Raw genomic sequence first — 17,730 nt, forward strand, 5'->3', positions numbered from 1 at the left:
ATTCTTTCGTGGAATTTAATTAAAATTGTAGGTATACTGAAATTAATTACATTTTTCTAAAGAATTTTATAAGAATTTTTGAAAATAATTATTGAAGTCCTGCGAAAAACTTTATTATTCATGAAAATAATAAAATAAAATTATAAAATTTGTAAAATATGTAAAAATAGGACAAATTTTATTGTTTTTAAAAAAATTTAAATTCTTTCGATCAATTTAAGTAAAATTGTACGTAAAGAAATAGAATTTTTCTAAAGAATTTCATCCAAATTTATGAAAACAGTAATTTAATTTTTTCAATGAATTTTATTAAAATTTAAAAAAAAATGAAATTTTGTAAAAAGAAATTTGAATAAAATTTGATCGAAAGTCATTGATTTTCTCCGAAAAATCTTATTGTGTATAAAAATACTAAAATCTCGCAAAGAATTTTATTATTTATGAAAATAATTGAATTTTTTCAGGAATTCAATTAAAATTTGTAAAAATAATTGAAATCCCGCAAAGAATTTTATTATTTATTAAATTAATTGAATTTTTCAGGAATTCAATTAAAATTTATAAAAATAATTGAAATCCCGCAAAGAATTTTATTATTTATTAAATTAATTGAATTTTTTCAGGAATTCAATTAAAAGTTATAAAAATAATTGAAATCCCGCAAAGAATTTTATTATTGTATTGAAAATAAATGAATTCATTCGAGTGATTTAATTAAAATTGTACTTAAAATAATTGAATTCATTTGAGGAATTTAATTAAATTTGTATTTTAAATAATTGAATTCCTATAAAGAACTATATCAAAGTTTTGGAAAATAATTGAATTTATTCGAAGAATTTTATTAAAATTGTCTTAAAAATAATTGATTTCTTTCGAGAAATATAATTAAAATTCTATTGAAAACAAGTCACTTCTTGTGACAAATTTAATTATTTATGAAAAAATAATTATAAATGCTTTCAAAGAATTATAAAAAAAATTATTATAATATAATTTTAAAAATAATAGTATTCTTCTGAGGAATTTAATTTAAATTGTATTGAAAATAATTAAATTCCTCTGAAGAAAATTATATTTATTAAAATATTTGAATTTTTGCGAAAAACTTTTTATTAAAATTTTTGGAAGCAGCAAGTATAATATTTAGTTAATAATTGATTTTTGTTAAATTTCCAATATGAAATTATTCAAAAATTGAAGTTAATATTTGACAAAAAAAAAGTTTTGTAATTCGCATAAAAAGTAAAAATAAATTATAATATACTGCTTTTTAAAAATAAATAAACGGTTGACAAGTGGCTTTAATAATAATTTTTAAATAAAAGAAATGACATTAGAATTGAAAAATAAATCAATTAGTCATTTTAAATTATAAAAATCGTAATAAGTTGCATTTTATTAAAAAAAAAACCCTTATATTTTGGCAAAAATAAAAAAAAGTTGCTTTTTATTAAAAAAAATGTAGAAAATTGTAGAAAAGTGTAGAAAAATGTCAAAAAAGTTTTACAACCCGAATTCTGTAACAACCCTAAATTGCTTCCTGAATTTTGCGAAGTTCTCAATCAAAAATCAACGAATTGTTCACTGAGGAAAAAAATTGAGAAAAACTAAGAAAAGTAAATTTTTGGACCAATTGCAATACTCTCTCATACCGATGAAGTTGTAAAAAAATTGTATAAAATATATTTAAAAGAGTATATAAAAAATTTAAAAAGCTCACAACAAGTTTGGGACGAATTCGTTTTTTTGTACACCTTTGATTGTTCGTGTGACAATAAAAATAATAATAAAAGAATTGAATAGAAATCAGTCTAGTGGAATAGGGACTTTCGAAAGCGATAGTCATTGTACAAATGGACACTGCATGCATACTACAGTGACGGTTATTTTTTTTTCCTCTTTTTTTTTTTTACTGAACTCTGATTTATTCCTATTTATATAGATTGCTACCAATTAAGACGACTCACGGAATAGAAGAATTCTTAGCGAAACCACATTGCATATATAAAATATTCCTTGACAGTGAGTCGAGGGGATTGTCTATAGAGAAGAAGTCAGTGTCAATGTCGACAAGATGCTTGACATACTTCCTCTATTGTTTCCCCCATGAATTTATCACGAACGCACTGCACATCAATATCAATCTCCAATTGCTATTCCTACACAGCAACTATACAGCTCTTCCTATAAAAGAAAATTCAGAATAAATTCCTATCATTTTTCAGAAGAGTATGCAAAAATCGAAAAAAAAACTTTATCCGCACTATTCAAGAATACTGGAATAAAAAATTCAAAAAAAATTCTTTTTACAAATTCTTCCTTTTTTTTGAATGAAATCCAATATTCTGTACACTAACTTCAGAAGTTAATTACAAATTTCTTTTTTAATCGAATTTTACCCAATCAAACACAAAAATAAATGACATAATCAATTTGAGAAATCTGAATAAATACAAAATAACGAAATTTTCTTCTACTTTTTATTTCTAAACAAGATATTGTATAAACTTTTAAATAATTTTTCTGCTTTATCGATTCTTGAAATAACTATTACGCACAAAAGTGAAATAAAAATAAAAACTGTCAATGTGAAAAAAATGTAATATTTGCATTTTATATAAGTGTTGATTAAATAAAAATTGACCGAAATTTTCTCTAAACATGAATAATAATAATAATTGATTCTTGAGAAACAAAAATTTCTCTCCATTCACGCGAATCATTGGAATGTTTTATTCCAGCTTCCTCCTTCAAATTATATAAATGACTCATCCTATATAATACACACCAGTTACTTTAGACTTTAACTTTAACATAACAGTATATAATCTATTGGACCATTAAAAACCTTGAGTGTACAGAAAAACATCAATTAATGATAACAGGCATATTATAATTATATGATGTACAGACATTTATATGCTAGGTGTATATAGAAAAATATTTTTCCAAACAAACGATTATGTTTAATTGAACTAAAATTAAATTTTTAAACGAAAAAAACTAGAATCGAAAACTGAAGAATTAATGATCCTTTTTGACTTTTGAACGTTCAAATGAACAAAATATTTGTAATTAAAAATATTTTCACATATTACTGATTGTAAAAATTAAATGTAAAATCAAAAACTTAAATTTTACATTTAGAAACTATAATTAATTTTTTTGATAGTTACAAAAAATTATTGCAATAAAACAATATTTTTTGCTTCCTCATGAGGAAGCTTTGCAAATTATCTCAGACAAATTTTGATGTTTCTGAATTTCAAAATTTTTATAACATGGTAATTTGATAATCCTTTTGTGTGATTGTTGACGCATTATCAAATTTGTCCAATTATAATAATTTTGACACTCTGAAACCTTTTTTCTATGTATTATCAAAATAATAGAAAAAAATATGGTCAATTTATTACAATTTTGAATAATTGAAAGTGTCATTTCGTCAAAAATTAAAATTTGTGGACAATAAATTGCTACTATTATTATTTTCATTATTTGTATTATCATTATTATTAGCAAATATTACGCACGCTAGCAAGAGAAAGGCGGTTCTCAATTTACAGTTTTTAGGAAAATTACAAAATTTTTATTCTTAAATATCAACTTTGATTTTTGAATAATTTCAGATTAAAATTAGAAAAAAAAATTCACTAATTTCCTAATTAACTAATTAATTGTTTTTAAAATTTTAATAAATCTCCTAGAAATTTAGAATTCAAAAGTTTTAATATGATTTTTTTCGAAATAATTAAATTATTATTCTTCTCTCCATTTCAATTATTCTAAATAAACTTTTAAAAACATTTCTGGAAAAAGGATTATTTTCAAACATTTTAATAAAATTCTGTGCAAGAATTAAATTATTTCCAAAAAAACTCAAAGAAATTATTCTAAAGATTTCAGTTATTTTCATAAATAACAAAATTGTTCGCAGAACTTCAATAGAAATTATTTAATAGAATTTTAATAAAATTTCTGGAAAGAATTTAATTATTTTCAAAGGTTTTAATAAATTTCTTTGCTAGAATTCAATTATGTTTAAAACTTTTAAAAAAATTCTTCTCAGGAATTCACTTACTTTTTTATATAAAAAGATTCTTTGGAAGAATTCAAATATTTTCATAAATAAGCAAATAACAAATAACAGAAATTTCAATACTTTTAATTGAATTTTAATAAAATTTCTCCAAAGAATTTAATTATTTTTAAAAATTTTAATAAAATTCTTTCCTGAATTTCAATTTTTCTTAAAACTTTTTTGATAAAATTCTTTATACAAATTCAATTATTTCTATAAATAATAAAATTCTTAGCAGGAATTTAATAATTTTCAATACAATTTGAATTGAACTCCTTGAAAGAATTTAATTATTTTCAATACAATTTTAATTGAATTCCTGGTAAAAATCAATTATTTTAATAAATAATAAAATTCTTAGGGAGAATTAAATTATTTTTATAAATTTTAATTGAATTCCTCGAAAAAATTTTAATATTTTAATAATTAATAAAATTCTCTGCGGGAATTCAATTATTTTTTAAAAATTTTAATTTAATTCCTGGAAAAATTCAATTATTTTCATAAATAATTAAATTCTTTGCGGAAATTCAATTGTTTTTCTAAATTTTATTTAAACCTACTTGAAAAGAGTTAGATTATTTTAAAACATTTTGTTAAATTCTTTATAAGAATTCAAGTATTTTTAATGAAATTCTAATTGAATTGCTCGAAAGAATTAAATTATTTTTGATTCAAAATTGTAAATGTAGCGAAAATTCTAACATTTTCTTTAACAAAAATGTTATTTTTAAAAATTAAAAAAAAATTTAGAAACAATAAAGCAAAGAAGAACTTTAATTTTGTTAATAATTACAGATTTAATATTACAAAAAATTCACTTTTTAACTAATTAATTTCTTAATGAAAAATTTTAGTTACATTCTGTTCAATAATGCAATTGTTTTAAAAAATTTTGATGAAATTTATTATAAGAATACCATTATTTCTTAAATAATAGAATGCTTAGCAGGAATTTAATTATTTTCAAATAGTTTAATAAAATACCTCTAAAAATTTAAATATTTTCGTAAATAATAAAATTCTAGCCAGGAATTTAATTGTTTGAATTTGTACAATTTTAATAAAATTATTCGAAAGAATTCAATTTTTTTCTATGCAGTTTAAATAAAAATTCTTCGAAACAACTTAATTTTTAATAACAATACAAATTATTATTATTATTATTATTATTATTATTATTATTATTATTATTATTATTATTATTATTATTATTATTATTATTATTATTATTATTATTATTATTATTATTATTATTATTATTATTATTATTATTATTATTATTGTTCTTGTTATTATTGTTATTGTTTTTATTAAAATTTGTATTAGCTTTTTTGTTCCGATTTTCCCGATAAATACATAATACGTCAATAAACACCAATTAATTAAATAAAGAAAATCGGAAGATTAGAAATAAAAAGGAAAAATTAAAAAAATTCGGTAAACTGAATAAATAGTCGCACACACTTTTGAATTTGTGTCAAGGTTATAAAGCATCCTAAAGGAAATTGCGAGGCTCATAGAGCGTGACAAAATGTAGGAAGAAGCAAAAGGAAAAAAAAACTACTCCAAAGCATCATTGATCGTAAATCGTAAACATTATAAAAAAGACATAGAAATTTTTAGAGTTTCGATTGAGGCTCAATAAAAAATGGATGGCGAACGGATGAGTTATCTAATCGCGCCGGTCTATATCTGTGTTTTTAACTTTTCTATATAACAATTATTACAATTTTCTTGCCGTCGAGTTGCTGTCGTAAAGTGCAACACTTCCGGGAAAAAAGTTGTATAAACAAAAACAAAACAAAAAAATAATAATAAAAGAGAATCCTTTATAGTAATTCAACTAAAATTCTTCTCTTAACTCTCTCTCTCTTTTTGGCTCCTCAAGAAACAATTTTTAATTATTGAAAAATTTTTGACACTTTAACTCTAAAAAAAATTATTGTATACGAATATTTAAAAAGTGGAAAATATGATAGAAATATCACTTATTTTTTTATTCAAATAATTGAATTCTCGTAGAACTTTTTGATAAGAATTGATTTGAAAAAGTATTTCAGTTAAAATTTTTAAATAAATTTAATACCTATTTATTTATTCGAATAATTGAATTTTCGTAGAACTTTTTAATAAGAATTGATTTGAAAAAGAATTTTTCTTAAAATTTAAGAACATATTTCAAAAATTGAAAGAATTGCAGTTCTAATTTTAATTAAATTTTAAAAGGTTTTACACTGAAAGTATTTTGAAATTTGAATTCATGCTGGACAGATAAATAACAAAAATTATTCAAATTTGAAAAATTTCATTTAGAAATACTGAAAAATTAGGTTTTTAAAAAATCGTAATTAAAATTTTTTAAAAATAATTGAATTAGCGAAAATAGTTTTAAAAAAATTGAAAAAATAAAGAGAGACAAAAATTTACTAAAAAAGAGAAGGAAAAAAAAAGTAAAAATATAAACAAACAGTTTCGTTTTCTGTTCAGTGAAAATAGACGACATTAACATTCGGCGACCTCGACTTTCAAAAAATTATGACAAATGTAAATCTTTTAGTAAAAAAAAAAAAAGAAATGAAAGCAAAAATTGAATATTCAATGTTTACTTCTGTTTGAGAGCATTCACGTGTCAGCTATATTATTTAATATACATACAAATTGTACCCACATGCCATTGTATACAATATGCAAGTAGAGAATTTTTACAATAGATTAAAAATTGCAGACTGTTATTGTTTTTTTTCACCGTTTCAACCTGCACGCAAATACCGCCCTTACGAGGATCGATATAAGAATAGCGTGCAAAAGTTTACCTATGTACACGTGAAAAAGAATTTTTCTTTTTTCTCTTTCTCTCTCATATTAACATATCTAAATAGATACAGTCTGGTTTTAATATCGCGCAGTTCCTTAATACTTTTCTTTTATTTCGAAAAAAAAATTTTTTTAATTAAATCAGTGTAAACAAAATAATTTTAAAATTATTATTCCATTTTTGTTTCAGGATTATTGGACGAAGAAACTGCTGAAACCATGACCTTACCAAGGTGTGGAGTTAAGGATAAAGTTGGTGTTAGTTCTGATGGCAGATCCAAAAGATATGCACTTCAAGGTAAATTTTATCATTTGACACATTTTTTAAAAGTTAGAAAGAAATACTCTTTCTCTTAGAATATTTTTTTATTGAATCTAGAAAAATATTTAGATTCCTTCTTTTTGAAATTCTCTACTTTTCCTTGTTAAACAAATATTTTGGTTACATCTTTTTAAAATTCTCAATTTTTCCTTGTTAAAAATATTCTGATTCCATCTTTTCCAAATTCTCTAATTTTTCCTTGTAAAAAAAAAATTAAATTATTTACAAAAATTCTAATAAAATCCTTTCAAAAAAATTCAATTATTTTTACAAATAAAAAAATTTTTCCCATGAATTCAATTATTTAAAAAAATGTAATAAAATTCGTTATAAGAAATCAAATATTTTCATTAATTTCTCAATTAATTAATTTTTTTTTTTACTTTTCCCTGATTTCTCTGAAATCCCTGACCTGAGGCAACCCTTTTAATAATAATAATATTAATAACAATTTAACTAATTCACGTTATCAATTAATATCAATATTAATAATAATATAAATTTTAATATCGATATTAATAACAGTTTCACGATTTTATTGACATTATATGAGAATTTTCTTCGTCGAGTGCATATAGAAACGTTTCCTATTCCGCTTGCGGTTCTCCCGTATATATATAGTTTGGTGTCGAAATTAGTTTGCATTTCACGCCTAAGTAAATCTACGAGGAACACGCTGCAACAGACTCGCTTTTATTTGTGTCGATTCTCACGAGTTTCGCGCGACCGAACAACAATTAGCAAATTCAGCAACAATTAGGAAAGCCTATTACCCACCGTGACTATACATTACGTGCGACTGACAATGACGTAATGAACAAGCAATCGATTATCTAATATATATTCCCAATATTTTCACGAAAATAATTCTCCATCCATTTACTTAATATTTATAAATTCACAAAAAAAAACCAAAGAAAAAAAAATTCAAGACAATTTTAAATTTCCAATTTTTATCAAATTTATTTTCCATCAAAATTTAAAACCGTTCAAAACAATATTCAAATTTAATTTCAAGACGTTCAAGACAATTTTCATCTTCAATCAAATTTAAAAATCTTCAAGACTATTTTCAAATTTAATGCAAGTTAAATTTAAAAACATTCAAGACAATTTTAAAATTTAATTTAAAAACGTTCAAGACAATTTTCAAATTTTCATTTTCAATCCCATTCGAAAATCTTCAAGACAATTTTCAAATTTAATTTTTTATTAAATTTTCGAAACGTTCAAGAAGATTTTCAAAAATAAATTTTAATAATAATTCAAAAACGTTCAAGACACAATTTAAAATCGTTCAAGACAATTTTGAAATTTAATGAAATTTAAAAACCTTCAAAGACAATTTTCAAATTTAATTTTGAATTAAATTTTTTTTTTTCAAAACAATTTTCAATCAAATTTAAAAACCACCTTAAAGACAATTTTCAAATTTAATCTCGAATTAAATTTAAAAACGTTCAAGAGAATTTCCATCAATCAAATTTCAAAATCTTTAAGACAATTTTCTAATTTAATTTTGAATTAAATTTAAGAACGTTCAAGACAATTTTAAAAATTAAATTTTAATAATAATTAAAAAACTTTCGAAATAATTTAAATTTTCAATTTTTAATTAAATTTTTATTTACAGTTCCAAGTGATTAATTCAATTTAAGAAAAAATAATTTTAAGTAAATAAATAAAGTGAATTTCTTCAAGTTTGTATAATTTTTAGAATCACGAGTTCAGAGGAAGAAATTAAAAAACTTGTCGATACTGAACAGTATTTCACGAAGAATTTCGACTCAAGCAAAAGGAAAGAAAAAAAAAAGTTTCGAAGTCAAGTGTATGTTATGTCATTTGTAACGTTTTGACTTTCTGTCTCATTATTGTTGCAAGACGTAACAACAGAACCACTAACCTTAACGGGCCAAAATCCGACGTGCCTTTGTCACATTTCTTCACACCACTTCTATATAGATGACCAATCTTTAATGTATGTCTAAAAACGTGTCGTTGGCTTGTCAGCATACTCCTTTTTCTTTTCCTGTCGAGAAAAAATGTGTGTGAGACACAAAACTTAGCGGTTTTCGATCAATATAAATCTACGTTTTTATTTTATCAATTTTTTAAAATAAAATATAGATCTTCTAAAATAAAATTGATTTTCTAAAATAAAATATAAATTTTCTAAAATATCGTTGGTCAAGTTCACGAAGTTCATAATCAACGATTTAATATAGAAAAAATATTTTTCTATTCAAATATTTGGCTATAAACCTTTTGTAACAATAATTATTCATCAAATATTCAAAAAATCGAAATTAGTAAACAAAAAATATTGTTCTTTGAATAAAAAAATATTTTTCTATTTAAATATTTGTCTATAAACCTTTTGTAACAATAATTATTCATCAACAATTCAAAAAATAAAACTTAGTAAACAAAAAATATTCCCTGAGTAAAAAATATTTTTTTCTTTCATTCAACGGATCATAAACGTCTAAAATTTATTTATTTAAATGTATAATTAAATTTATAATTAAAATTATAAATAATTTTAATTGTAAAATAAAATATCTTTTTAAAATTAAATATGTATTAATCTTTTAAAATTAATTGTAATTTTTCTAAAAATTAATATAGATTTAATTAAAGATAAATTAAAATTAAAAATTAAAATTAATTTAATTAATTTAATTAAAGAAATATAAATTTTAAAAAATAAAATAAACTTGTTAAAATAGAAATTTATTATAAATAAATAAATTTACCTCCAATATCTCTGTGCCTAACTTAAAATTATAGTAAAAATTCGATTTATTCCCAAAATGTATATATTATTAGACCTGTATATTTAATTTTTAATTATAGAAATCCTGGATTTTTTTTCGCGAAATAAAGAAAAAAGAAACCACGTAGAAACCAAGTTTGCTTGAAGGATTCAATTGTTGAATTTTCCTTTCAGGTTCTAGATGGCGAGTTAAAAAACTGACTTACAAAATAAGCAAGTACCCGAGACTTTTAGACAAAGGAGCAGTCGATAAGGAAATTGCAAAAGCTTTTTCAGTCTGGTCGGATTACACGGATTTAACGTTCACTCCGAAAAAATCAGGCCAAGTAAGTTTGAAAATTCCATTTTCGCCAATTTTAATCTAATTAATTTCCCATAATTATTGGCAATTTTAAAGATAAATAAAAATTTTATTATTAATTCACGAAATTTAATATTTAATTATTTAATAACAAATTATTTGTAAATTTATTATCTGTAAATTTCCATAAAATAAATTACTAATTGTCAATTTATTAAATTAATTAAATACAAAGTTATCCCCTGGAAACAAATTAATTGTGACGCGCTTCCAAGAAAGAAACAAATTTTAAGGTTATGTTTGAATTATTTACATTATTTATCTTGATTAAAACGATTAATGCTTTCAAAGTATGTAAATTACCAGGTTTTATCGAATATTTTTGATTTATTTCTTATACGTTTACTCGAAAAATAGTAAATATAATCTTAAAAATTACCATTTTTCATAAATCGAATTTTCTAATTTTATTTTACTGTCTTTCAGGTACACATTGAGATAAGATTCGAACGCGGCGAACATGGAGATGGAGATCCATTCGATGGTCCAGGTGGTACCCTGGCGCACGCCTATTTCCCCGTTTACGGAGGTGATGCACATTTTGATGAGGCAGAACACTGGTCCATAAACAGCTACCGCGGTACAAATCTCTTTCAAGTCGCAGCCCATGAATTTGGACATTCTCTTGGCTTGAGTCACAGTGACATCAAATCTGCACTTATGGCACCTTTTTACCGAGGTTACGACCCTAACTTTATGCTAGACAGCGACGACATCCAAGGAATTCAAGTACGTAAAACTTTCACATTTAGACAAAAAAAGTAAAAAACTGCAAAATTTTAATTTTGCAGCGGTTTTATTTTAAAAAAATAGGAGAATTTGTACCGAACTTCTAGCGGTTCTGGTCTGAATTCTCCTTTTTTGACCAAAAATTATTCTTTCATGAGTAAACAAAAGACGCACTGCAATTTTTTTTGTTTCACGTGGAAAAATAATTTTCATGACAAAAAAAATTACTTAACCTAAAATTGAGAAATATACAAAAATAGATTCTATATTCGCCCCCCCAAAAAAAGTTCACTTACATCTTTTTTCTTTCGATGAATTTTTCGACTGAGGGACGCTGACAATTTACCGCCATTTTCACCAACGGATGCGATGGTTTCTTCACTCGCTTGGAGAACGATATTTCCTTCGGATTTTGCAGACTCAAAACTTGATAAAATACTGGGCAGAATGTTAGGTCTTCTTCTTTCCCTTCAATTTTGGCGAACTTTTACTCAACTATTCGATAATTTACTGGAGAAAATAATAAATTTTTAACGGACACGCGAATTTTCTTCTTCTCCCTCCAAGACAGACCGTGGAACAATGAAAAAATCAGGATGGCCAACTCACTTTTGCAAGTGATAAAGGCGCATCTCCATGAGTGCAAATTAGGGGACAAATTTCTCGACCAATCAGATGGCAGTTGCGAAATATGTAAAGTGTTGCTTCCCAACTCTGCTATTGTCTGATTGGTTGCTGTCAAATTCTGGAATTCGAATCTATTTTTCTGCAAGAAACGGTTAAATTTCCCCGAAAAATAAAGTGTATATATTTGTGTATTGTTTAACGAAAACAAAAAATGGGACGATTTTTAATTTTCTGCTTGGGGAAAATATTGAGTAAAAATCAAAAAAGGGTGACGGAATCGAGAAAGAAGGGGAAATTCAAGTTTAGAGGGTTTAGAGGAAAAAAAAGAAAGATTTACTGAGAAAGAAGAAAAACGTCTAACATAACCTCTTATTAAATCAACTAAATAGTATTATTTATTTATTTATTATAATTATTATTATTATTATTTATTTTTAAAAATATTAATTAAATACGATTACTTTACGAAGAATTTTAATATAAATTCAATTATTTTCGACAATTTTCATGACATTTTTTCAAAAAAATCATTATTTATTTCAAAACTTTTAATAAAATTCAATTATTTTCAAAAATTCAGATAAAATTCTTCAAAACAATTCAATTATTTTTATGAATTATAAAATCCTCCGCAAGAATTAAATTATTTTCATAAATAAGAAAATTCTTCGCAAGATTAAAATATTTTCATAAATTATAAAATTCTTCAAAGGAATTCAATAATTATTTTCATAGATATAATAAAATGTTTCGGAGGAATTTAATTATTTTCAATACAATATTAATAAAATTTCACGAAAGAATACATTTATTTTTAAAAATATTATTTAAATTCAATTATTTTCAAGAGTTTTAATAAGAATTCAATTATTTTCAGCAGTTCTGATAAAATTCTTCGAAACAATTTAATTATTTTTATAAATTGTAAATTTCTTGTCAAGAATTCAATTAGTTTTGTAAATACTAAAATTCTTCTGAGAAATTAAATTATTTTCAATACAATTTCAATAAAATTTTCTAGGAAAAAATTCAATTATATTCAAGATAATTTTAATAAAATTTTTCTAAACAATTAAATTCTTCTCAAAAGTTTTTAATAAAATTCTTTGTAAACTTCAATTATTTCTGAAATTTTCAATTAAAATTACTTTAAAAAATTATATTGTTTTTACGTAATTTAGTGAAATTCTTTAAAAAAAATGTAATTATTTACAAAAACTGTTATAAAATTGTTTAAAAGAATTTAATTTTCTAAGAATAATTTAAATATAATTTAATAGGAAAGTTGTTAATTACAATTAATTATAAACACGTTTATTTTAAAAACTTAAAAGAAAATCTTGATAAAATTCAATTACTTTCAAAATTTTCAGCAGAAATTATTTTAAAAACTCCATTATTTTCAAGAAAATTGAAATAAATTCTACAAAAGAATTAAATTATTTTAAAGAATTTTAATAAAAATCTTGCAAAGAATTAAATTATTTTCAATACTATTTTAACTACATTTGCTCGAAAGAATTCAATTATTGAAAAAAATTTTGATAAAATTCTGGAAATGAATTCAATTATTTTGAAATTTTTTGATAAATACTTTGGAAGAATTCAATGATTTGTGAATAGATTACCAGAATACAACGATCATTAATTTTTTTTAAATATTAATTTGTCAGACATGAAATGTTTTAAAGAAAAATATTTTACCCTCTATGTTATTATTAGTGATTAGAATTACAATTTTTCAACTTATTTCAGGCACTTTACGGAACAAAATCAGACGATAGTGGCAGTGAAACAAATTACAATCATCGAACAACGTCAGCTCCTCCTGGTGAAGAGGATCCTTTGTTGTGTTCTGATCCCAAAGTGGATACAATGTTCAATTCGGCCGAAGGTCATACATACGCATTCAAAGGTAAATTTATCAATTTCTTTTTTTTTCTTTTTAACCAATATTTTTATTTCAAATTTTAATATATTTATTCCGCGTGTGTGTGTGTGTGGGCGCTTTTTTTTCTCTTTCTCAATTATAGTCTCGTTTCAGGGAAAAGCAGTTTCTTGTTCCTATAATTTGATTTCCAAGTTCTATGTAGTTTATTTTCTATTTACAGGTCAATACTACTGGATGTTAACGGCCGAAGGTATTGCTAGCGGCTACCCCAAACTCATTAGTTCTTCCTGGAAAGGTTTACCAGGGAATATCGACGCTGCTTTTACGTACAAAAATGGGAAGACTTATTTCTTTAAGGTACAGAAAAAATCCTCAAAAAGAAAATGTTAATGAATTTCTTTTTTGCATAGGAGATTTTCTTTATTTTTCACATTTTTAATTTGGATTCGATAGATTCGCAAATATTTCAGTTTTTTAAACTGGTTCGATTTTAACAGTAAAGAGAGTTTAATTTTAATTAAGGGGTTTGAAATTAAATTAAGTATTAAAAATAATTTTAGGGAAAAATAGAAGAAAGTAATTAGAAATTAAAATTAATATTAAAAAAGAAAAAATGAAAAGAAAATAATTTTGAAATTATTTAACAGGGTTCAAAGTACTGGAGGTATATTGGGAAAAAAATGGACGGCGATTATCCTAAGGATATTAGCGAGGGATTTACGGGAATTCCCGATAACATTGATGCGGCAACTGTTTGGACTGGAAATGGAAAAATTTATTTCTACAAGGGTACAAAATTCTGGAGGTTCGATCCAGCTCAACGACCACCTGTCAAGAGTACATATCCAAAATTGATTTCAAATTGGGAGGGTGTGCCGGATAATATGGACACAGCTCTAACATATCATGGATATACGTATTTCTTCAAAGGAAGCACTTACTATCGATTTAATGACAGAACATTTTCTGTAAGTACTTCTTTTTTTACTCTTCCATAATTTAAGACAATTGATCCGAAGAGAAAGAATGAAAATCTTCTTCTTCTTCTTTTTCTTCATCTGTATTAATAATTTTTTCGTTCTTGACAGTTCTTGATGTCTGTTCTCAGTTAGAAATTAATTGTTTTTGTATTCTTTTTTGTTTCTTAATTTAATTTATTATTTTTATTAATATTAAAATTACAAAAGTTTTCATTGATAAATATCGATTTTAATTTTTGAATGATTCCAGATTTAAAATTGAAAAATATCACTTATTAACTAACAAGCTAATTGATTCTAATTAATTTCTAAATTCTAATTAATTATCAAAAACTTTGAAAAAAATTTTTTTATATAAGAATTCAATTATTTTAAATAAAATTTTAACCAAATTCGTCAAAAGAATTTTTAATTTTTTTCAAAAGAATTCAATTATTTTCAAAATACAATTGCAATAAAATTCTTAACTAATATTGAATTATTTTCAAAATACAATTTCAATAAAATTTCTAGATGAAATTCAATTATTTTTAATAATTTTAATAAAATTGCTTGAAAGAAATCAATTATTTTCAATATATTTTTAATTAAATTTTTTGAAAGAATTAAATTATGTTCATAATTCTTGATACAATTTGTTCATCAGAATTTAATTATTTTCAAATGCATTTTTATTAAATTTCTTGAAGGATACAATTATTTTCAAAAATTTTAATAAAATTCTTCGAGAAAATTCAATTATTTTCAATAATTTTAAGAATACTCGTCGCAAAAGAATTAAATTATTTTCATAAATAATATTTTTTGAAGGAATTGAATTATTTTCAAATACTATTTGAATAAATTATTTTCATAGAATTCAATAATTGAAAAAAAATTTAATAGAATTCCTTCAAAGAATTCAATTAATTTTAAAACTATTGATAAAATTCTTTATAAAAATCCAATTATTTCCATAAAAATAATAAAATTCATCACTGGGTATTCAATTATTTTCAATATAATTTTAATTGAATTTCTGGATAAAATATTAAATTATTTTCGAAAATTTGAATAAAATTCTTTGTTGTAATTAAATTATTTTCAAAAAATTCAAAGAATTTATTTGAAATAATTCAATTATTTTCATAAATAACAACATTCTTTGAATTCAATTATTTTCAATATATTTTAAATGAAATTTCTCGAAAGAATTCAATTATGTTCATAATTCTTGATAAAATTTTGTTATCAGAATTTAATTATTTTCAAGTACATTTTTAAAAAAATTTCTTGAAAGAATACAATTATTTTCAAAAAATTTAACGAAAATCTTCGAAACAATTCAATTTTTCAAAAATTTTAATAATATTCGTCGCAAAAGAATTAAATTATTTTCATAAATAATATTTTTTGAAGGAATTGAATTATTTTTAAATACTATTTGAATAAATTATTTTTATAGAATTCAATTATTGAAAAAAAAATTTAACAGAATTCCTTCAAAGAATTCAATTAATTTTAAAACTATTGATAAAATTCTTTATAAAAATACAATTATTTCCATAAAAATAATAAAATTCATCAATGGAATTCAATTATTTATTATTTTCAATATAATTTTAATTGAATTCCTCGATAGAATATTCAATTATTTTCAAAAATTTTAATAAAATTCTTCGCAAGAAGTAAATTATTTCAAAATAAGTAAATAATAAGTCTGAATTAGTAAACATTTGAATTTTTTAGAAGAAAGGTAATATGAAATTTCTGAAAATTATTTTTTTCATTTTACATAGAACAAGACATAAAAATAAATAAAATCCAGTTTTTTTTTATAAAATAAAAACCATTAACCGTATTTTACCCTAATAAAAATGAGTTTTTCTGCAATAATTAAAAAGTAACTATTTTTATATTTTAGAATGATAAATTAAATTATGATTTTTAATTCTAAACAATTTTGTTTAACTCATTTTCGTTTTATTAATCTTTAATGTATTAAATTAGAATTCTATTAATTTTAAGCTTCAAAATATTAAAAAAAAAAATTGCTCAAAAAAATTAGGAAATAAAATAGCAAACAAAAACAACTAACTTCAAATGCGAATAAACTACCGGAATACAAGGATTTTAATTATAGTAACTTACTTTTTCTTTTGAATAATTTAAATTTTACCAATAAATATATTTTAAAAATCTATTAATTTATTATATAGGTAGTAAATTCAAATTAGTAAATTTCAAAACCAAAAAATCAGTCATTAATTTTAATTATTTCAAATTTTTACAAATTCAGGTTTAGAAAACTAACAATAATATATTTTTGAGAAAAAATATTATTAATTTTTAAATATTGATGAAATTAAATTTCAAATTTAAATTTTGAAAAATTAATAAAAGTATTAACATTAAATTTTCGTAAAGAATAATATTAAACATCTTCAAAATTTAACAGAATAATTTTTGAAAATCTAATTATATATTTTCTGCTTAAGTAATTTTCATATATGTATATCTAGAACAATGGATTAATAAAACGATAAAAAAAAATTTAGGTGGATACTGCTGATCCTGCATTTCCAAGAGCGACTGCGTATTGGTGGTTCGGCTGCAGGGGAGCGAGCAAAGGAACGATAGGTAATATTCAGTGGCAAAATAATGGTGTTTTGCCCTTTTTTTCTGGCAATCTGGCAAAATCTTCCATGAATTTCCCGAATGGCGACACTTTTGGTAATCGAGATGATGTTGACGACACCATTTTAGACGCAGGTACTTGAATCGCAGAGACAATGTGTTCAGAGTTTCGAAAATTTTTTCAAAGAAAAGAAACAAACTGCGAACCATTTTTGGTCGCTGGATGAATTAAAATTCCTTTCGTTCTGATTAAAATAATATCATTTTTGTCCCTTGACTTAAATTGGTAATTACTAAATATACTAATTTAGATTAGAAGGAAAATTTGACAATTAAATATAATAATTTAACAATTAAATATATTTATCAATTAGTTTAATAATTTAACAACTAAGTGAATTAAATTATTAATAAATTAAATTAATGTAATTAATAGATTAAATTTGTAATATATATTTTTTTAATTTTACTTTTCTTCTCTCGTAACACGTAATTAGTTTTTTTTATTTATATGAATATTTATTTTC

The 17,730-nt window shown here is 22.5% G+C and overlaps 1 protein-coding gene across 7 annotated transcripts in view; it reads left to right on the forward strand.

Annotated features, from left to right (window-relative positions):
- The window catches only part of LOC122502870 (matrix metalloproteinase-14), a 67,053-nt gene that overhangs the window by 43,410 nt on the left and 5,913 nt on the right, over nucleotides 1-17,730 (forward strand). For 4 of the 7 annotated variants that reach the window (XM_043613180.1, XM_043613183.1, XM_043613184.1 and 1 more), the window contains exons 3-9: nucleotides 7,092-7,199; nucleotides 10,174-10,325; nucleotides 10,787-11,089; nucleotides 13,472-13,631; nucleotides 13,828-13,964; nucleotides 14,255-14,575; nucleotides 17,125-17,206. In XM_043613180.1, the coding sequence (XP_043469115.1) occupies nucleotides 7,092-7,199; nucleotides 10,174-10,325; nucleotides 10,787-11,089; nucleotides 13,472-13,631; nucleotides 13,828-13,964; nucleotides 14,255-14,575; nucleotides 17,125-17,206 (1,263 nt within the window). Of the gene's footprint in view, nucleotides 1-7,091; nucleotides 7,200-10,173; nucleotides 10,326-10,786; nucleotides 11,090-13,471; nucleotides 13,632-13,827; nucleotides 13,965-14,254; nucleotides 14,576-17,124; nucleotides 17,339-17,730 lie in introns of all 7 variants that reach the window. The other 3 variants (XM_043613178.1, XM_043613181.1, XM_043613179.1) reach the window with 1 other exon arrangement.

Source organism: Leptopilina heterotoma, unplaced genomic scaffold (genome assembly GCF_015476425.1).
Source record: "Leptopilina heterotoma isolate Lh14 unplaced genomic scaffold, ASM1547642v1 Lhet_24, whole genome shotgun sequence".
Lineage (NCBI taxonomy): Eukaryota > Metazoa > Arthropoda > Insecta > Hymenoptera > Figitidae > Leptopilina > Leptopilina heterotoma.